Genomic DNA, 23,471 nt, shown 5'->3' with positions numbered 1-23,471 from the left:
CTGACGGAGTGGAGATCTCCGAATCTGAAATATGGAAGGCTTCATTCAGGAAGTAGAAGGAATTATTTTATACCCATCTTGGGAAAAGCAGCCATTAGTTTATTTTTTTTCTGCATCTGTGGTAAAGGCCTGCAATTATCTTAAGCCTTGCTCTACTTTCTTTCAGTCCCTTACAACTGCCCTCTCCTGGTAAGTAGCCCCTTTCTTTAGAATACAGCTCTGGGCTTTTAGCCCGGATTCAAGTGTTACCTAAACTCCTTATAAAAAGAAGAGAGGACGAAGTCCGACCTTCCTGCAGTAAATGCAATTCTTTAACTCTTGTTAATGATTTACCCTAAAACCTCCATCCCTAGGCGTTCTATTGCTCACTCAAAGGTTAAAATTCTCTGGTTCTGCTCTTACATTAATGTTTCCTGCCAGTGTTGTGGGCTGGGGCATCCTGAAGTTCAGTTTCAGAGTCAATATGAATATGGTTCTGTTTCCTGCCTTCTGAGGGCTGGCGCTAACATTTTCTAGTGCCAATAAGTTTTTAAAAATGTATTTCCTGACATTTTAAGGTATTCGGGAGGCGAGGAGAGATGGTGAAACGTGCCAGTCCATTCCCTTAACCCAATCTCTCCATTATATCATATTTGTAAGGATCTTAAGCTTTAAGGCGACATAAATTAACAAATATGTGCCAACAGTACTCTTCTATCTTAATTCTTAGAATACGTTTGTGAAAGCATCATGATCAGTCACACACACATAATACTTCCATGTCTGTGATTTAACCAACAGCTTTTAAAGATATTCCTGAATTACAACTTAGTCTAAGCTAATTAATTCAAAGATAAGACCGTCACTACAGAATGACTTGTTCATCGTTCTGACAACTAAGACCATCTGGCACGATAGATCATTCTATAAAATTTGAGAAGTATTAGATATACTTGATTTGATATTATCTATAAGCCATATTGAAATGCTCTACGTTAATTAAAAAGCAACATGTTAATCAGAAGGAATTAGAATTTGGTTTCTTAATTTCAGACTCCTTCCTTCAGGCCTCACCTTTTGACATACTGGGGTACTTTTTTGTTTTTTTTTTTAAAGATTTTATTGGGGGAGGGGAACAGGACTTTCTTGGGGAACAGTGTGTACTTCTGGGATTTTTCCATGTCAAGTTGTTGTCCTTTCAATCTTAGTTGTGGAAGGTGCAGCTCAGCTCCAGTTGCCATTGTTAGTTGCAGGGGGCGCAGCCCACCATCCCTTGCGGGAATCGAACCGGCAACCTTGTGGTTGAGAGGACACGCTCCAACCAACTGAGCCATCCAGGAGCTCAGCGGTAGCTCAGCTCAAGGTGCCGTGTTCAATCTTAGTTGCAGGGGGCGCAGCCCTGCATCCCTTGCGGGAGTCAAGGAGTCAAACTGGTAATCTTGTGGTTGAGAGCCCATGCTCCAACCAACTGAGCCATCTGGCCACCTGGGAGCTTAGCAGCAGCTCATTGACTTCATTCTAGTTGTGGAGGGTGAGCTTGCTGGCCCATATGGGACTAGAACTGGCAGGCCCGTTGCTCAGAGCTCACTCTCTAACCAACTGAGCCTCCCGTCCAACCACACTGGGGTACTTTGGATCATGAACATAAATTCAAATATTGGTTAGTCTTACTCTACCCCTGTGGTAGATATTCCCAGTATTTAAATATATTCCCAATTTATAAATAGATATATAAATCTCTAAAAACAGCATTTTCTAGGTTTTGAGATAGCAACCACCGTTAAAAAGTTGCATATTGCTAAAGTAATTTAACTTTAAATCAAATTTTTGGAAAAAGATAGTACTTACTGAATAACTAAAATTACTATCAAAACAGAGAGCATAATCATATTTATTTAATCCCAGACCCATCTTATTTATAATAGGATTGTTCAATAGGATTTTCAATAAAAAATATTCTGTGCTTTCTGTGTAAGAGACCAATTTACATACAAAATAAACAATTATATTTTATACAAAATGTGTTTTATATAAAATATGAAAATACATATAAAATAATCATGAAGACATTTCTGTCTTATATAAATTAGTGGTCAACTACTATTCATCATAGCTTATTTTGAGGTAAGCTTTTCTCCTTTCTCTTTCTCTCTTGTTGTTTTGTTTGTTTTGATGGCTTAGGTACATTTTATTGGTTTTCTTTCAGAATTTTCTCCTATCCCTTAATGGAAACAAAGATCACTTTGGTTTTGGGATATGCTTCCTTGGATCCTACACATACTCCATCTGTGCGTTCTCTCCACAGGAAATACTTTTGCTCTCACTGGTATCCACAAGAGAAATTGGGGGTGGGGCGGTGACCTATCTTCCACCCTACAGCCCAAACAGGTGTGCATTTTTGTGCTCGCTGCCCTGCGTGATGCTGTAGCACGTGGAACACTTCTGGACAAAAGTCTTCTTGCTCTTCTCCACACTGAAATCAGCAGTTTGGCCCAGCATGCCAGCAAAGTTCTTCAGTTAGCAGCTGGTTGCCCTAATTCCTGCTTACCACTGGATATAGATTTTTATGTCCATCTTATAACAAAATATATTACTAATCTTTCTCATTAATTCTGATACATTTTAGACTTTTTAATTTGGATTTTCCGGTAAGCAATATTTGCAAATAATGATAGTTTCATTTCTTTTTTTCTCATATTTTTCGCCTCTTACTTCTTTTTCTTATTTTACCACTTTGACAGGAAACTCCAAAATAAGGCTGAAAAACAAGCATGATAGACATCCTTGTTTTATCGCTACTGTTAATAAGAATGGTAGTTCTGGCATTTGCCATTGGCTTCTGATTATCTGTTATTAGATTAAGAAGGTAGTTGAGTTCTCATTACATAGTTTATACAGATTTGTGGAATATACAAGACCGTCAAGCTTTGCAGCTGATCTGCTTTTTGAAGAAAAAAACCCAATATGACAAAAAGTGTCTTATATTTTCCCACCTCACATGGAAGTGGAAGAATAAGCAGAAGATAAATGAAAGTAAATGTTCCATAGTAAGTGTGACAGCTAGCTCCCCAAATGGCCCACAGTAATCTTCACCTTCTGGTATTCACAGTTCTGCCCCTGTATCATCATCTCATCGCGTATAACACAGCGCTAATCACTGTAACCAATAGGACAGTCCGAAAATGTAGGAGTGTGACCTCCAAGGCCAGGTCATGAAAGATATCGCAGCTACTGCTTGCTTTCTCTCTATCCCTCTCCCTTCCCTCCACACTACCTCCCACTCCCCACTCCGTTCTCACCTCCCTCCCCATCTCCCTTTCCTTTTCTCTTCTCCTCTCTTTCTTTCATTTTGCTCTGGGAGAAGCCAGCTGCCGTGTCATGAGGACATCCAAGGTGAACTAAGGAGAAATCATATGGCACGGAACTGAGACCTCCTGCCAATGGCCAGGTGATTGAACCATCTTGAAAGTGAATCCTCCAACTCCAACTCCAGTCAAGCCTTCTAGTGACCTGGCTGACATCTTGACTGCAACCTCACGACAGACCTGGAACCCAGAGGCACTGATAAGCTGCTCCTGACCCACAGAAACTGTGAAATAATAAGTGTTTGCTGTGTTATGTTGGTTAGTTTTGGTGTAATTTGTTAATGCATCGATAAATACCAAATATAGAAGGTATCTGGAAACCAATTCTAAAGACAATAGGATGGTCATAGGGCTAAAAAATCAGCAGCATGGGGGATGTAAACTAGTTAAAACGTTCAAGGATAGTGTGGCAATACCTTAAAAACAATCTTATTTTTTCAATCAGCAAATTCACTTAAGAGAATGTTTCTCCAAAATAGGGGGAAAGCCTTTAAGCACAAAGATATTTTTTTACACCATGTATTTAAATTTTTTGAAAAAAAAAATGTTATCTAAGATCGAAGATAAGTATTCAGCAATTAAAACTATGTTTGCAAAGTTTTAAATGATATACAATAAAATTAATATTATTATCAAACATTTAAAAACACGTGCCAGGTACCTTCTGGATATTTATATCTATTAACTCACTTAATCCCCATAATAATCTTGTGAGACAAAGACTATTCTTATCCTCATATATAGGAGAAACAAGCAGAGGATTAAATAACTTGTGCAGGGGACACAGTTCTAAGTGAACAACTGGAATTTGAACCTGGGTAGTCTGACCCCACAGCCTATGCCATGAACCATTTTGCTGTGATGGCTAACAATGTTTCAGATATGATATTAAGTGAAAACCACATATGTATAGTGTGATTGCAACTCTTAAAAACCATCAACGGGGAGAATATTAGCAAAAAATGTTAAAAAGTGTTAAATATCTTAGAGTAGTAGAATCATGGATAATATTTCCTATTTACCCTTTCTGGTACTTTCCAAATATTTTATGATGTGCAATATTATTTTCATAATCATAAAAAAATAGAAGAAAGAATATAAACCTTAAAAGAGAAAAAAAAATCTACTCATAATTTCTATAACTCTGGTGGTAAGGATCACCTAGGAAACCCCTACCCAGAAATGAAATTACATCTGAGGAGTTATCTTCTCCAAAGGAAGAATGAAAGGCAATCATTTTTGTGGTGTGAAGAAAACAAAGCTTAGAGAAAGTCCTAGACTTTGATCTGAGCTCTAATACTTATCTTCTGATTTCATAATTGATTTTTGGAGTGATTAACAGACAGATTCTTTTGGATTCAATGAAGTACTGCCTACCATTTACTAAATATTTACTCCATGCTAGGCCTTAAGTCCTCACACGGGCACTCTCACTAAGGCTCACAATCACACTTTCTAGTCAGGACAGTTACCATCTCCATTTATAGCCAAGGAAACCAAGACTTAGGAGAAGTTAAGTGACTTGGCCAAAGTCACACACTACTAAGTGGTATGTTGATTCTTCCCATTAGGTCCTACCTTATTTCAAGTGAGTAATTTGAAACAAATTGTATTCTAACCTTTTGGCTCAAAAATATTATCATTTATACATATGTCAATGACATATAAAAGACAGAGTGAGTTAATAGCTAAATTGGCATTAAAACCAAGAATTTTTATATTCTAGTCTTGAAATCGTGATTTCCTGATATAGGTAGAGTGGTCTTATTGCGACTCATACGAGTATGGAGTTCCTCAGCAGCCAGGAAGGTACAATCCGGCCTCATGTGCCAACATTAAAGAAAAAGAATTAATTAAGAATGAAAGAGAAGCTACCTTGGTTCCTTTCTCCAGGGCTCCCCAGGCCACAGGCAGCACATGGGGCCCACAAAACAACAAGCAACTTCTCAAAGCAGAGGGTTATTCTCAGGAGACTTAAGCCACATATCTGAGGAGAACAACACCTGTATCAAAACTGTTTGGACCCAGGCATCCCATGACTGCCTTAGGGTTTTTTAACTCATTAAATGTTTGTCACCACCTGGAGAGCTAATCCAGATTGTTCCGGCCTTTAGGATCTCTGGACAAGGAGGAGCATCAAAGAACAAACTGATTCCTGCTGTGGCTATAATCAAATTTCCTCTAGGGATTTATACTGAGATGTAGAAGCCAAGGTCCACATCTATTTTTTTTCTTCTATTGATATTTTCACTACTGTAACACTGACAAAAAGATAACAATCATTTTACTCTGGGATTTAATTAACACACCCACCCAGTGCTTATAACCTTACACAGCAAGGAGGAATCAGGTTTCTAATAAGGACCAAGTTATTTTCGGTTGTTCTATATTTCTTTTCTCTAAACCAGAGGTGTCCAAACTTTTTTCAACGGTTTTCACCAAGGGCCATATGCGGTAAAATACACAAACAGCCGGGTCACTCACTCGAGGTGAAGTACGTATTGCCTCACCTGGTTTATTTAAGTAAACTAGATATATTTTTGGAACTTGCTGCGGGCCAATTAACAATGGATCGTGGGCCGCAGTTGGCCCACTGGCCGCAGTTTGGACACCCATGGTCTAAATGATAATAATTATCGCTTCAATTCTGGACAAGCTTTTATACACTATTTTGCTTAGACACCATGAAGGCACAGGCATTAAAAATTTTTAATACTTTTGACTTAATAGTTCTCATTCTACGAAGTGAAACTATGAATTGGTATGGAACTTGAATTGGAATCCAACAATACCCCCAAATGCACCAATTTTTACTGAGACTTTTCTGGAGTTAAGAAATCAAACGAATAGTCTACTCTGCCAGCAGGAAGATTAATTTCTTTCCCTTTCTTTTCAGTAGCCCTTCAAAGACATCTATAGCCATCTCGTATGTGCCGTCAGAACTATAAGCAAAAACTCTCATGCAGTGGCATGGGGGTAGGGGTGGTAACAGAGCTCCGTGAGGGACACTCACCAGCTATGGCGCCAGCTAAGAGCAGGCTTCCGGGGCTAACCTGCCCATCTTCATTTGCAAAGGAAGCCTTCACATGAGCATAGCAGGGGAAGTAGATGGCCGAGAAAGGAATGTCCCGCAGAAAGCATGCTTTGGCACCCTGTCCATTTGAAAAGAAAAACCACATGAAACACATATCCCATTGAGAAGATCAAGCTTCTTTGGAACTTACCTCAGAACAAAATATTCCTGGAGAAGACTGAATTGTACTCACAAGTTAAAAGGGAAAGGCGGAAAAAAATTACCCAAATTCTGCAAGTAATAAATCTGAATTTTCTTTTCAAAACGAAAACTAATTTTATTGTGTGGGATCAGGAAGAGGGGGTAATTTTCATTTATTCTAATGGTAAGATTTCAATTAAAACGGTTTTGTTACTTTGCCTGCAATATCCTTTAAAATCCCTACTGATGGCAGGTCACTGGCATTTCAAGGAGGATCTGTTCTCCCAAGACGGTCAGCAACAAGCAAGATGCCTCTCTGTTTACACACTAGGAAGGAGACAAATTACATAGGTGGTGGGGGAAGGGATTTGTTTTTTAATTGTTTGAGACTCTGATGAAAGCACTGGACTTTTTCCCAGACAAAAGTGACACATTAAAGGTATATAATGTAAAAAATTATATACCTTTCCTAGGGGTTCATGGGTCCCCGAATTTATTCACATACTTACCCCCAACTGCCCAGGATTTATGGAACATTGATAAATGCCTGGTCTACAGCCTTAAAATATTTGCAATAATTCCTACACATTTAAAAGCTGTATGTAGAACAATTAACAACCAGAGCAATATCTTCATCGAGTAATTTCTGGTGCCAAAATGATGCCATGGGGAGGCCTTGAGAATTGATGCGTGCCCAGAAACATGATGAAACAGTTAATCAACTAATGAAAACCACAAGACATGTATTGTGTTTTGGGAAGGCTAAATGGGAAGGAAGTCACCCCTTTTCGACACTTAATGATTTAATACCATTTCTTTTACATATTTCTTACACCTAAAAATTTCCACCAAATTCAGAGCCTTTTCAGAGAAAACAATTAATCCATCCAGATTCAACAAATGTAGCCACACCCAGTGACATTTAGTGAGGTCCAGTGATGTTGGAGTTTGGGTTTTTTTTTTTTGACTGATGCTAGGCTCCAATCTGTCAAACTTCCTTAACACTACACACCAGTTACTGTAACCTTTGCTTTGCTGACACCCTCTGTACACTCCTGACTCAAACTGAGTTTGTGAGTAATAAAAGCCTGAATCTTTTCCATAGGAACTGCTATTAACCTAGGTCTGCTGTACCTTAATTCGTTGCCTTAAAGAAGTAACATAAGGAGGGCTTTATGTTTAATCCTATTAAACGTCTTCCTAGTTTGGCCCGTCCTTCCAACCAGAATAAAAGCTTGAGATCTGGATCCTATCATGTTGCCTGTTCCTCAGTCAGCTCACCCAGGGATGTGTTCCGATGCCTCTGTTCACTGTGAGTACAGATATTTCAAGAGAAGGCGAGAGCCACATCATGTACTGCCAACCTGCCCACACTTCAGTCTCTTGTCTACCCCAAATTGTTACATGCCTGACTGAGAAGAGGAACCACAAAAGCCACTGCACCCAAGTCCCTCATTTTCTATGCAAGCAAATGGATGCCCAGGACAGTTAACCGATTAACTGCATGCTTAGTAAGCGACAGGCTGTTGGCTTGCTCAGGTCTAGAGGGGGTTCCAAACTCAGGACTCTCCAGCTCTTCCTCCCCCAATCAGCTTTTCAAGGGGGAAAAGTACAGTCTAACGCCAATGTCCATGTGTGACATCCAGTCTTTTCCTTATGATGGTTTTTTAAAAAGTCATATATAACGCAGGTAGTTACATGTAAGGGTAACACTATCTCCCATTTGTTTCTCTATTTTTACTTCCTTTTCCTTAGGTTGCCTCCAAACTTTCCAGTTGAGTTCTGCCAGCCATATGCCCACATATGGACTCTGTCCAGGCAATATCCATATTCGACACCAAGTACCAACTCAAGTTAAGATCAATTAAATCTTCTTCTTGTCGGTCTCCCTTAAGTATTGCAAAAAACTTTGCCATGTTACCCACTGCCCAAATAAATCACTTTGGAGTAATTTTTAAGGCTGATTTAATTCCTTCACCAACAAATCTTGCTTCTTACTAAATCCATTTTTACTTTTAACCTCATCACCCACATCTTCAGATGTTTAAGCCTAACTTCAGTCTGTATGCTCTGCTCATTTTTTTGCTGGTAATACTTCCTCTTTAAAATGTTTCCCCCCCCCCCTGGTTATAAAACATTAAGTGCTTATGATAGACAATACAGAAAAGTATTGAAAATTTAAATTGCTCTTGATTTTCACCAGTCTGAATAACCACTACAACTACTATATATGTTTTGGAGCATTTCCTTTAACAGTGATATTAACAACCATTCCATAGTTGGGACCATGCTTTTGTGGTTCTGAGTTACGCCTTTTCTTCTCCTAAAATTCATGGTATATGGTTGGTTTTTTTGGGTGTGTGTGTGGGGGGGCAGTATGGTCTAACATCTTCATTTCTTAGCCATATTGTCTAAATTTCCTTTCTATTTGTTATTTCAAACACTCTTTTGCCATCTCTGATCTTGGCTGTCCTGTAGATTAAGCCTGGTATTCTCACAGCTTGGTAATGACTTAACTTTCCCATTTCCCTCGCCTTGGTCAGCTTGATTCCTCTCAGGTAAAGCTACTCAATGCCCCCCATTCATCTGATCAATCAAGGTACAGCTATCACTCTTCATCTTCTTTGATGATTGCTAAGCTGGGAACATCAACCTCTTAAATACCACCTCTTCATTCATTTTAACCCAAATACCACCCTTTCCACTGAGGCTCCTTTAACTAGAAGATAGGCAGGGAGTGGATTCCACATGGCTCCACTTTGTCTACACTTTCTCAATGTGGTCCAGAGTTTTCTTCATGCTCTTCTATCTGCCTATGTCAGTATTGCCGATTTCAGACTGTAAGCAACCAGGGGCCAGGAACTACTACTGTCTGATTTAATTTAGAAAACACTTAGCAAAATCTTAGGCTGTCAGTTGGGGCCTAAGACATGTTTCTGGTGACAGTGATTTGGCTTTGCCAATTCACACAGAAAGAAACCACAACTAAAAAGAGAAATGAGAGGCTTTGGTATATGCTGTCAGGTTTCTGCAAGGAAAACTAACTCATTTCTTGGAAAACTATACTAGAAACCAAAACCAAGCCTTTTGTTTTTCAAACAAAGATATATATAATTTACTGGGGATACAACAGAGCTTAGGAGGAAGTAGTGGATAATTTTGTACTAGAATGTTAACATTAAGGAAAAAAAGAGGCGAGAAAGACAGTAATTAGCCTCTCTTATACGATGTGGCTTCCATACGATCAGAAGGCCATGAGAAGATGTGATCTGAAATTACAAACATCCTTGTGACACAAAAAGAGTAAGGCCACATGAAGAAGCAACTGGGCCTTCCCAAGAAGGAACTCTCTCCCCTTTCCTGAAATCATGATAATCGTTCACGTGTGTGAGAACAAGGGCCGAGAGAGGGGTGTGTGAGATGTGCTTTAAGAGATGTTTGAAAACAGCTCTAGACGACTGAGAAGAAAAATGCCATAATCGAAACACAAGAGAACAAACAAATAAAAAAGAACAAACCTAAGGGAAAGGTGGAGCTGTACTCACTGCGAAACATGAAAGGAAACTGGATAGGAACATGTTGTAGTTTTCCTACCAGGGATCAGACGATGCATAATAAAAATAAAGTAATTTACGTATAGTAGGGCAAATGTCGAGACTATGTAAGAAGTCTTAGGTTTCTGATTATATGAGAAAAATGAAGAGTCAAGGCAGAAAGATAACATGTGAACAGCCACCATCTCTGCTCCACAGAGGCCAGCAGGTTAAAACACTTAAAAACTCAAATTTCCACTAATCCAGGTAAGAAGAACCTCTGGTACAACCCTGCTCTCTATCTCTGCATAGCTGCGTGATGAGCACTGGGATAAGTCGAGCTCTGAATCTTCCTTACTTGTCAAATGTAACAACCAAAGGCTGCCTTCTTCTAGGGTTGAGAAGAGGGAGCAGGGGTTTAGGAATAAATGAGGTAATAACTGTGAGAGTCCCACGTATAGTGTATAAATGTAAGGGGCGGTCGGGACGAGGAGGTGCGTGTCTCCCTGCCTCTTCCGGTGCCTGCATCCTCCCACAGCCCAGCACCTGCTCAGTCATCTCCATGCAGCAAATCACTCTCCGGAGTCATGAGGTGCCTCAAGCCTCTCTCACACACCAGGCATCAAAGCCCAATTTCCAAGGAAAGCTAACTTTGCAGAAGGCTGGAGAAAAAGGCAGACTTATTAAATTTCCCTGGCCTCCTTTCCTTACCACTTCCTTCAGGTCTAAGGCACAAAGGCAGGTGCCAATTTGTAAGGCTGCCCCAGGCAATACCTGACCTGTTGCTCCCACACAATGAAAAAGGGAAGCAGGATGTGAAAAAGGCTTTTAAAGTTCCAACAGTGAGAATGTTTCTCTCCCAGATTCCTTGATAAATCCTTCACTTTGTGGTGAACACCCATTCTCCAGGCCTACATCAAAACATAAACCTGTTTGACGTGAATTGTATGGGACTCATGTACAATTTTTACTAGGTGATCAGCCATTCTGAACAGGCAACTTCATAATAAAGGGAAACATTCTGTGCTGCCCAAGAGCCTGCGTCAGCAACACCAAAATAATTACTTTGGCCATTAAAAAATTAATACATTACAAAATGTGTGCCACCTAAAATAAATCTTTGAATGTTCTCGTCCCATAACAAAAATCCCCACATTTTCCTGCCTTAAGTCTTTCTCACTGGTTCTCTAAGCGGCCCTGTCTCTGATACTCTCTGGTTAGCCCAATTGCCTTGGTACACAGTAAAATCACTTGGGGGAAATTAATAAATGCAAAATGCAATCATCTAATCTCTTACTATTCATTAAAGCACTCTTTCTCCAAAGAGGGGAAATTACTGGTGTTTTTTTCCCTTTTTAATAAAAGACCCACTAATAACAGACAGGAACAATAAAAGGCATCTCAGGGGAGACCTATATGTAAATAAACTGGAATCAAAACTGAGATCTACTTTAATTATCGACTCTGGCTCCATTCCAATTCTGTATCATTCTGAAGTCTCTCTGTCATCATTCTATTTAAGGTCTAGGAAATCTTCTTTAAGGGTAGTCCTCACTTAACTTCAAGTTAATAGTTCATGATCGACACAAGCCAATTAGACAGGCTTGGAGACGCTGGCCACAGTATCACCGTGGCAAAGGAATTATTTATTTTGCTTCTCATGGTTTTTTGGATATGGACACTGTGTTGAAAGCTCAAGGGAGCTTTAATCAAGTCATAAGTTGCTGGATTCATCCACTCAAATTTACTCTGGCAACTCTGGCATGAAACTGTCAAAAGATATAACACAACAGGAGTCCTATCTTACACACACACACACACACACACACACACCTATCTTCAATGTCTTTTTTTTCTTCTTTTAAAATTCTTCATCTCACTTGGTATCACACCTGCCGAATCAATTTAAGGGGGGGGGGGAACCAGTCCTGAAGGATGGTTGCTGATAAAGAAGTCAGGGCCAGGGCAGGTCTTTTCGCATGCTAATTCCTGCTTATTCTAGCTGTACCTGCAAACACAGCTCTAAACAGACGATTTCTAATACAGGGGAAGGTAATTACACTCACAAAGGCACCTCTGTGTCAGGGCCGGGCCCCAGGAGCCAGCAGGTCTGGGAGACGGAGGCTTAACAGAGACTCCTGCAGTGAATGCACATTGTCTAGCATGGGGGAAAATGCCAGACTGGGGGACCCTGCAGCCTCCAAGACAACAGTGGTGCACCTTGTCTGAGAATGTTATTTAATGCTTCTGGCACCTGTAGGCAGAGCCACCCCTCTTTTCCTAACTTACAGGTTTAGAATTTATTTGGCATGTATAATTGTATATTTTGATCCTGGAGCTACAAACAATGGGCAGCATGTTATGTCTTGATCCCTTAGCATTCCTCTTGGTTTCTCCCAAGCAAGTTAACCCTTGTATACACAGCCTGGCAGCACCTCTCCTGCCCAGTCAAGGGACAGGTAGGGCCATGTGGCTGGGGATTGAACAGGGTGCGTTTCAGTGTCTTGCTGAGAAATATCACTGGTGCCAAGACCCGTTTGTTCCGTGATTGTGTCATTGGTGTTAAAAACAAACCAGCCAACAATTGGAGGCTCGATACCAGTGACACTAAAATGACCAATGTGAATGTAAAATATCAATGCCTATCATTTAGTCTAGGACTTTTAGGATATTGGTTTCTCCTTAATTTCATCACAATTCTAACAAAAGCATCTTAGCAACTCAAAGTTTTTTGGTAGGAAATGCCACTCCTGTGTCAATTCTAATTCTCTACTGTTTTACTAGTGTACGCTGCTTTGCCATCAACGATGCTCATTGGCCAATGGCCAGAAACCCTGTAAAGAGAACTTAATGCCTTGTTGAGGAGATGCTCAAGCTGGCTTCCTCGACTCCTTCTCTTGACAAGTTTCTTTCAAAATGTGCATTATGCAGGCAATGCCCCTGATAGAATTCTTTTTTCCTTTTTCTCCTTAGTGGAGATCTCAAAATCCAGGGAGAAAGAAAAAAGCTTTTTATTCCAATCTCCTTCAACACAATCAATGAAGGTCATTTCTCTGCAACATTAACCACTACGGCTGATGGGTTGGCTGAGCTGGATACTGCCTTCGTGTTTCACCTTCCTGTGTGCAATTCTTCTTGAAGAGGATAACCTTTCAGAGAAGAAGCAGACTGCATTCAAAGAAGTAGTCCAAATGTATCATCTGAAATACGGATCTCTATCTAAATTCTGCTACTCCACGCCAACAGCAGGACACTGTAGGAGCAAAAATAGGCCTTGGAGTCAGAGACCCGGCTCAAATTATTGCTCTGCCACTTAGCTTTCTGATGGTGGGTAAAATTCTTAAAATCTCTGTCCCTCCAATTCCTCATCTCTAAAATGTAACATTTGTATCGACGTAAGAATTTAAACCCAATGATTAATATAAAGTACCTAATACAATACCTAGCACAAGGATTTTCAATAAAAGGTGATGATATAAAGGTAACTACTACTATCAATGAAAAGCACACTGTCCTGTTGGAACAGAAAATAGAAGTAGCTAATATATTCTTTAAACAAGTAGCATCTGGGGTGTGACTCCTATGTGCTTTCATACCTGAATCATGGTAGAGTTCTACATTTATCAGGCTAGGCGCCAATCTTCTATTTGGCGGAAGACCTAATCTTATCAAATAAGTTTATACTAGTTTGCTAAATTGGTAACACCACACATGGGACTCTGGCTGTCACAAGACATATGTCCTTAACTTTATAGTAAAAAAACATTTCTTAAACTGGCCACCTTCTGAATGTGTACCTTGGTCACAATTAGAAACCAGAGAAATTTAAGGAGAGATTAGTAGAAATATATCTGTCATTTCTGGGAGATATATTCAGAGCACTAAGAACAGTAGATTAGTAGCAGCATTTTCAATACTTTTAAACAGGAAGGACAGCATACTACACAAGTTTACACAAGTTAAAATAAAAAAGTGCTGTGTTAAAACTAATCACTCAAGCACTTAGCAAAAAACAAAAGCAAAAGAAACAAACCAAGAAAACAGAACACTAGCTTGATAAAAATGTTGGCCTCTGGAAAGGTAGGATATCTGCAACACAGGGCTAGGAAACGAATAAATTTACATACTCTTGTTACATACTCTTTTATATGTGAATTTTCTTCTCAAAACTATACTGCCTATTACTATTAATTTTTAATGTATGGCGCCAGAATATGTGGTGATAGTCTCTCACCATCCTCAACACCGATCACTTTGAGGGCAATGATACTGTACTCACGTTTGTAACTCTAGCACCTACTGGAGTTAACCCTCAACAAATATTTGATGAATCAATGGAAAAATCACCACCACCACCAACAACAAAAAATAGTAACCATTTTCTAATTTTTTAAAGAATCTTTTCTAGCCCCTTCTGCATACGCAACTCTTTGGGCATTGTTTTACGAAAACAATATTTTTCAAGGTGTCTCTTTCCCCAATCCAAAGCTGAATGCCTGACCTGAAGGCGCTTTTCACCATACAGCATCAGAAACTACCTAAGAGTGGGGCTGAGTGGAAGCAGCGAGGTATTTCTACAAGAATCCATTAGTTGACATCCTACAATTTAAAATCAATAACTGACACATCATGCATATTATGTGCTAAGTTCTATCCTACATCCTTTACATGCATTATTTTAGTAAATCCCACAACAGTTCTATGAATATGTAGGTCCTAGTACTATTTTTTTTCTGCATGTGATACATTTGAAACACGGGCAGAAAGATTAAAAAAAAAAGTCCTTTCCTCTCCCCCACCCCCCGTTTTTCTTTTAATATAACCTTTAAGCAGAATACTATGGACAATATCACATGACTTCCAATATTTATCACAGGTTCATACCACACTAGGTACAAAACCTGGACCCTTGAGGTACTTGATATACTCCTTAATTTCTAAAATTTTGCCTTTTAATAAGATAAAATGTCCAACATGGTCATTTTATGGCAGATGTTTTTGACAAAGCTATCAGGAAGGCACAAAGTTGTTTTTTAATGATCACACCTAGACAGCATTTGGAGTGGCGACATGGCCCCCCCATCTGGTTTTGATGCTCTCTGCATAACATCTGTGGTCTTCTCTGCTACTCCGGCTAATGTTAAGCGTTAGGAAAACAGAAGGGCCCTACTGCCTCTCAATGGACAAAAAATATTTAATTTCTATAATTTAAAGAGTTGACATAAGAGTTCAAGTAACATGTCCTTATTCTAAAAAAAACAAAACAAAGCAAAATTGAGTTATTTTCTTATAATATGTAACATTTAAAAATAGCACTGGGTACTACAAGCAATTAGGCTAAACAGTAACTACTCTGGCCTAAGCTATCACATATTCATGGCGTCTAGTGTCATCTCGATTCTTTTCATCTCCATTTCCCTAACACGTTCAGTGTCAACAATGACACCAAACCTGCCAACCGCTCAATATCAATGCTTAGCATATAACTTTGGTTTTAAACTTCCCTGAATTATTAGGCATGTATGTGCTCTCTCCTATCTAGCTCAACATATCTTTATGGGATAGCTCCCAATTGCTTACAAGGTATGTGACCATAGACAAATTACCTAAACCCATCAAGCCTTCCTTTCCTTGGAGGTGTCACTTGGAACTAAAACAAAACAAAACAAAACAAAACAAAACAAAACAAAACAAAACACAACACAACAAAACTATCTGTCTCATAGGCTGTATTATGGTAAGAATTAAATGGAGGGGCAGCTGGATGGCTCAGTTGGTTAGAGCGCAAGCTCTTAATAACAAGGTTGTCGGTTCAATTCCCGCCTGGGATGGTGGGTTGCGCCTCCTGCAACTAAAGATTGAAACTGGCGACTGGACTTGGAGCTGAGCTGCTTCCTCCACAACTAGATTGAAGGACAATGACTTTGAGCTGATGGGCCCTGGAGAAACACACTATTCTCCAACATTCCCCAATAACAATTAAAAAAAAAAAAGAAAAAAGAATTAAACGGAAAGCCAGGACTCTTGTTTCTAAGTCCCTCCTGAAAGTGTGAGCACCATATTCGATCTTGCTAGCTTCAGATGCTTCAAATCCTTCCATCTTCAGTGACTCTTTTTCTGCTTTGTATACAGACAGGCATGGTTCTCCCACCAAAATTAAAAGAAACAATAAATATCTCAAGCTCCTTGCCCCAATACCTTTACCGCGTGACTCTACCTTTTCTTCCAGTTGCTGTACTCTTGTCCTTTTTTTCTTTCACAGTAAAAGATAGTGGTTTGTGCCTACTAATATTTTCTCATAAGGTTTCTACTTCTGCCATCCTACTTAAATTGATTTAAAAATAATCACTGACTCCCATCTTTAAGTTCAAAGACCTTTTCTTGGCCTTTATCCCCCTTGATCTCTGCAGCATTTAAATCCACTCATCTCTCCCTCGTCCCCACTCTGTCTCATCCCTCTCCTAGCTCCCACACACTGTTCATTCCAGTTCTCCACCTGACAACTCCTTCTGCTTTTTCTCCACCTATACTTCTTCCTGCCACCGAAATGTGGGTGGTCTCTGAGTTCTATCATTGGTGCCCCATCAGCTTGGAGACCTTACCCACTCTCATAGCTCCAGGCATGTGGACAACCCTTAAAAGAGCATCTAAATTCCCCATCCTACAAGGCCCTACTCCTTCATTCAACATGGTAGAGTAAGAAAAAAACACTGGATCGGGAGTCAGGAGACAGTCTTAGCCTCAGCCCTGCCCTGGCCTACCTAAGTCACCTAGTTAAATCTCATACGACTGCGAGGCTTCTATTCTTCAATTATAAAGGTAACATCAGATAGAACGTCTTTTCATGTTTCTTGCAGCTTCTCAAATATTATGAAATCTAAAATTTAAAGTAGAATCACCCACTAGAAATATGAGATTCCTCTTCTAATTTTCCTTTTCACCTTTTAATCACCTTTCAAGACGTTGGGAGACTAACTCTCAAACACCCTTCAAATGTATCCCGCCTCTGCATCCCACCATCATGGGCCAAGCATAGGTCAACGCCATCTCTCCTCTCCGCCCATTCCCAGCACATATCCTCCTAAGTGGCCTCCCAGCCTTCAGTCCTGCTCTCCCGCAGGGCATTCTCCATTCTGAAGCTGAATTACCCTTTCCCAAACACAAAGCTGATCATGCCATTTGTCTTTGTCTTCCACCTGGTTAACTGCCATCTCCCTTCAGAAAGCCCTCCTGGTCTTCTTGCTGAGTCAGCTCCACAGCCCTTAGAACCCTGTGCACAGCTCTCTGATAGCCCTTCTCAGCCGCACATATGTTGTATTCCAAGGGTCTGTCTATTTGTCTGATTGCCCCACGAGATGGTAAACGCCTTATAAAAACTATGCGTTGTTGAGTTTTTTTGTATCCCCAGATCCTGGGGCAGAGCTTGCTGGGTAAGTTAGTAGATGCCTCTGAAACTGGAAAAGTAATCTCTCATACAATTAGCTCTTTTATTTATAGTGGACTTCCAATACCGTGGTCTTCTTTGATCATTACTTGGCAATGCACTCACTTTCTGTACTCTAATAGTCTTATGTAATAGATTGGAAACATGTGGCTTTTGCTCACTATTCACTGGCTCAACAAATACTTATCAAATGTCTAATTATGTGCCAGAAACTGTAACAAACAGTATGAACAAGACAGGTCTTTAGTATCAAAATACACTCTAGATAAGGGAGATATACACATGGAGAGAAAAGTGTTGGATGGTTTAATGAGTCTTTTGGAGCAAAAATTAATATAAGACCCAGTCTTATTTTAATATAAGACTGGGTATAATGTAATGTAATGTAATGTAATATAATATAATATAAAATAATATAATATACCAGGTCTTATTTTAATATAAGACTGGGTATAATATAATAATACAATACCGGGTCTTATATTAATTTTTGCTCCAAGAGATGCATTAGAGCTGATGGTCTGGCTAGGTCTTATTTTGGGGAAACATGGTAGGTAAAGAATGGGAAGAGGGGATATGACAGTGATGACGTGGTTGTCTTTGTAAGCAGGCATCTGTGGAGCTAAGATGTGAGGGGGAGAGACTTTAGACAGACTGAAAAGCGAGAGGGAATGAGCTTGGAGTATATGAAGAAAGGAGAGGCAGCCAGTGCATCCAGCAGAGTAGAAGGTGGTACAAAATGGGGAGCGCAGGGCACAGGACCAGCAGTGAAGGACCTGGGGTTCTGTTCTGAGTGCAGCAGGAAGCTGCTTGATGGTTTCTCAACCAGGAAGGCACAGTTTCTGTAGGTGCACATTAATTTCTCATTTCCTTTGGTTTCTGCTCAAATATCATCTCACTGGAGAGGTCTTCCCGGACCAACCCACTGAAATGTACCCCTTCCAATTCCATCCTGCCTTGGCCCTTCTCCATAACCTCACCCGACCTAGCCTTTCTTCTTCTTCAAGGTTTTCTTTTTAACACCACCTGATGTCATTTATTTCTTTTTTTTTTTTTGATGGCTGTTTTTTCCTACCCATCAAACTGTGAGCAGTCAGCTCTCAATAGAAGTGTGCTGAGTGACTGAATGAATCTGATTTACATTTTAACTAGATCAATCAATCTGTCTGCTGTGGGTACAAAACAAGATTTGGGAGAGTCAAAAGTCAAAATAAAGAAACCCCATGAGGAGGCTTTCCCAGAGATCCAGATGGAAGTCAAATGTGGGAGAAGAAGGGTGAGAACTACCACTGTGGTGGTTGTAAAACCATATAATGTGCCTTGGTGTTGGAAAATTAGCATGGCACCATGTCCTCAAAGTATTGACTCAACAGTTGTTTTCTTCATGTGGGGCTATGAGCTTATAAAAAGAGATATTGTTTAAAGCTGCTACATCAAGACATTAGTCTTAAGTACTTATATGTTACCAAGATAAAATTGATAAACTTGTGTAATTTAACAAAATTCTGTTAACACTAAAAAATGCACATGCCCCTTGACCTAACAACTTCATTATTAGGAATTTATCATTGGTATATACACACAAAAGCATGTCAAAATATATGCAGGGAAGTTCACCCTGTCATTGCTTGTCATATCCCCAAATTACAAACAATATAAATACCCATCAGTAGTCAACTGCTTAAAAAATTTTTTTAAAAATTTATACGGCTATTAAAATAAAACGAGGAAAGAGCTTTAAGATACATTGTGTGCTTAGAAAGATTCTATTTTTTTTAAAACATACATACACAAGATATTGATATGGGTACAATTCGTGATATACAGAGAGAAAGAAAGGGGGAGGAGAGAGATAAATATTGATCTTAGTAGAAAGTTTTTCTTTTCTTAAAAATATATTAAAAAAACATGAAGTAGTGGTTATCCTTTGAAGAGAGAATGAAGCGGTAAGGGGTAAAGAGAGAATTTTACTTTCTTTCAGACATTTCTAAATGTTACCAAAAGAGGGGTCTTTGTTTACAGGGTTCACTATATCTGTTCTAAACTATTTCTAACCTCAGGAATGTGAAATGTTTACCACATCCACTTTTTCTTTTTTTTTCAGTTGTAAATGTATTTCTAAAGCAAGTATTCTAATTACCACTGGGAAGCTACAGAATAGTAGGGTATTTTGCAAGTCAATTCAGGAGAAAAATAGAAGACCACCAGGTTAAGTCCAATTTAGGTGAGGTTAAGCACTGCAGGCCTAAACACACAAGACAGAGCCAACTACTCCCCCTCCTGGGTCTGGCATTGTTATGTTAACAACAGCAAACAAAAGGACACAGGGAAGGAGAAGAAAGATTACCTGTCCCAACTAAAACTAGGACAGCAGTCCTCTTTTTAAAGACCCACGTGGAGGGACGCATTTAAAAGTATTAGGTCACTTCAGGTCACTTGCATTTTTCTACTCAAGCAAGACAAGAAACAGTGAAAAGCTTTATTACTAAAAGGTGCTATCCGGAATCAAAAACAGAGTAAACTGCACAGCAATGCCAAAGCTGTGATGCCCCTAAAAGGATGGATCTTGAATTGCCAAAGTGATTTCTGACTATGGAGGGGTGGTTTAAGGTGGGTGATCCTGGCGTAGAGAAAGTCACAGGAAAGCAAACCTGAGGCTGGAAGCTGGGATAATCTAAATGAGAGTAAGCTAGGGAGGCAATAAAGACCAACCATACTGAACAGAGGTGAATTCTGCTGACTGAAGTCCAGGTTCACAGATCCCAGTGAATCTAGCGGTGACACCAATGACCAGGAGAAAGCCAGGGACTGCCAGGTCACGTTCTTGCAATGAACAGAAGTTTCCAGAAGCTCAAAGTGTTAGCGACTTCACTTGGTAATTACCAATGCACCCAAAGCAGCACCAAGCTCTGTGGAATGCCTCTGAACTAGATTAAACCACCAGGCTAGTAATTAAACTAACTTTATATGGGAGAGGTCTCTTGCTCAAACTTGAGCAATCCTGCTCATTTCAGGAAAGCAATTTTAGCACGAAAGTGGAAACAAGACACTTCTGAGCCTCAATTTCAGCTCAGATACTATGGTTGGCAGCTTCTATGCTCCAAACTATAAAATCAGGAGACCAACGATTTCCAGGGGGTGTTAAAGGGGATTAAGATTATGAAATACTACGAAGATGAAAAGGACTAAGTCTGAGTCTTATATCATTTGCAGGTAGTTTAACAATCTCTGTTTCTGTGTAGCAAACAAGTTTGTACCATTTTATCCATCTAGACATTTCAATAGCAGCCATCGCCATAGTACCTAAATGTTTAGTACCAGACAACCTGTTGAAAGACTGCTTGGCATCTTGTCAAAATGACATGCTGCGACATCGTGTTCTAGTCTGCATGAGCCCCAGAATTTAGAAAAGCAGATGATTTTTCTTCCGATTGATCAACGCGATCCCTCATGACAATACTGTTTATTTCTTACAGCAGCATCATTGGTCAATGAAATAGCTAGAACATTGCGACCACTGCACAACCACAGAGTGAGCATTTTAAGAGCTGCTTTTAAAAATTAGCATGTTGATTCCAAAACACCACAGATACCTACGTCTAAGTCAGGGTTCCCCCCATCTTAAAACTAACCCCAGAAAAAAAGCATGTCACATAATATTTGATCCTTAAAAAAAATCTCAGATCATGGGATACTCTTCGAATCACTTGACCTTGAGAAGTACAGAGCACCATTTGGGAAAAGCAGATTTGCCTGAAACAACCTCATTGACTACACTGGATGTTTACCAAAGTCACCTGCAAAAGTTCAGTTAAAAAAAAAAAGGGGTAAACATGTAGGAGAGGAGATCCTGGGGGTAGGATCTCACAAATGCTGTGTTGAATATCAAAACAAGGCATTTCAAGTTCTCTTTAAAAAGCAGTATGTAAGTTGTTACATTATGGGACCATTTATATCCATTCAGGATGAACTGGGAACAGGAAAAAACGAAACAACTGTCCTAATGCTATGTGTCTGTGGGATAAAACTTCCAAGGAAAATGCCGCACCCAGAGTGCAAAGGTACTTCATTGTGCCAGCTTTGGATAAAAATGAAGATCGTGTACTCTTGCAAAACCGTGTAAATGACTGATTCAAAAAGTGGATTAAGTGATAATCAAGAAACTGATTCAAAATTCATATGGAGAATATGAGTACTTATTGATATTGTGTTTAGAAAAAACAGCATTAATTTTATATAATATGATTTTACATATTTATGTGTAAATAAATAAAAACTATTTTAAGTAGATATTTGACTTCTCCTATATCCCTAAATATTTATGTATTCAAGTTGGCCATGAAATATATATTTTTTTAATTTTCACATTGTAAGATGATGAACACCTTATGTTTGAGAAAGCCTTAGAGCCGGGCATATAAGAAGCTAATTCTAGTATATTCCATTATAACTTCCTTGGTAGAGGAGTGTCAATAACAAATTTTAAGAATTCTTGAAAAGTTTGGTTTTGTAATCATTCTGAAAAATTACTTTCTAAATGAAAAATGGTTAAGATTCCAAATAGTTATGACAAAGCACACATATGGATAAGGCTGGGAGGTACAGGATCAGAAAATAAACTGTGGGCTTCTTCTTAAACTGAGCTCAGCACATCCTCCGACGGTGCCCTATGATCTCTGCATTTGTCTTTCCTGGAGGACAACACTGAGAATCAGGTTTTTGTATCATAACAAATCCAAATAAAGCTCCAGCCAGAGGTGCTGCAAAGAGCTGTGCATGGAACAAGGCTAGAGGGCGCCATTCACGTCACAGTCATCCCTGATTTGTGGATTTCTAAGGCTGGTTTTCGGCAGGTGGCAGGAGGGGGCACCTCCTTCTAACTGGCATGAAGATACACTGGGGGCTCCAGCAGAGCATCTACTCCAGGTGTAGAAACGCGAGGAACTGATTTCATGTTGATGAGCGGTTACTAGTTTGGTAGATGAGTATACACTCAAATAAATGACCGAAGGGAAAGTTACCTTGTAGATGCCAAAGAACCCCAGGTCTCTTACGACAGAAAGAGCACTGACTCGGGGACCAGTGGTGATTTCCCCAGCCACCTGCAAACGGATCTTGACAATTTCCAAAGGATTTGTAAAAATCACCTGGGAGCCTCCTGCCTAAAAAGGAGAAAAAGAAAAGATTTAGTATCAAAGCAGGGTAATGGTAAGGTTGGGTTCAGGAAGAAATGAGTGATTATCCTAAACGGAGCTCAGAGTATCCTATTCTCAAGAGACTGTAGTTTCAATCCTTGTCCCATCGATTAAAACAGAGATTACGAGTTTGAAGCAAAATACAGTCACTGCTTTGGAGACCTTGGGTAAACAGACCCTACCTCCTTCATGCAGAGCTTGAAAGAAGGCAAAACTAGAGACGACTTTGCAAAAGCAGAAAGACTTCTGTTGGCCTTACCAATGTCCTCACACTAAAATGCCAAAGATTCCCTGAAGCCCAATCAACTGCCATGCAGGGCTCAAAGCTGAGGATACAAAGGCAGCAATAAAATGAAAATCAAACCCAATATATGGTGATGGAAAGAGAATTGACTCTGGGTGGTGAACATACAATGTGATGCATTGATGATGTAATACAGAATTGTACACCTGAAGTCTATGTAAGTCTACTAACAATTGTCACCCCAATAAACTTTCATAAAAAAGAAAAAGAAAAAGAAAAACAAACAGTATCCAACTAAAGAGATCGGATCTGCTTGTCCGAGTAGGAGAGCACAGGAAAGACAGAGCTTCTCCCAGGATGGACTTCGTCAATAGTTCAAAATTGACAAAAAGCATGTAAACTTAGGTGAAAGCTATTTTTATTTCTCTTAAAAACTCAGGTAGATCATCAAACACCATTTTCTGAAGTTAAATATTATTAGAATTTTATTTATGTAT

At 39.5% G+C, this 23,471-nt stretch overlaps 1 protein-coding gene across 1 annotated transcript in view; it reads right to left on the bottom strand.

The window, feature by feature from the left end:
* The window catches only part of SLC25A13 (solute carrier family 25 member 13), a gene marked incomplete at its 5' end in the record, with an annotated part of 178,291 nt that overhangs the window by 5,608 nt on the left and 149,212 nt on the right, over positions 1-23,471 (bottom strand). The window contains 2 exon segments of the mRNA XM_081079534.1: positions 6,358-6,496; positions 22,557-22,697. Of these exon segments, the coding sequence (XP_080935660.1) occupies positions 6,358-6,496; positions 22,557-22,697 (280 nt within the window).

The sequence above is a fragment of the Rhinolophus hipposideros genome (genome assembly GCF_964194185.1).
Source record: "Rhinolophus hipposideros genome assembly, chromosome: 18".
Lineage (NCBI taxonomy): Eukaryota > Metazoa > Chordata > Mammalia > Chiroptera > Rhinolophidae > Rhinolophus > Rhinolophus hipposideros.
The sequence above is the reverse complement of the archived record's forward strand: the minus strand, read 5'-3'. Positions and strand labels throughout refer to the sequence as shown.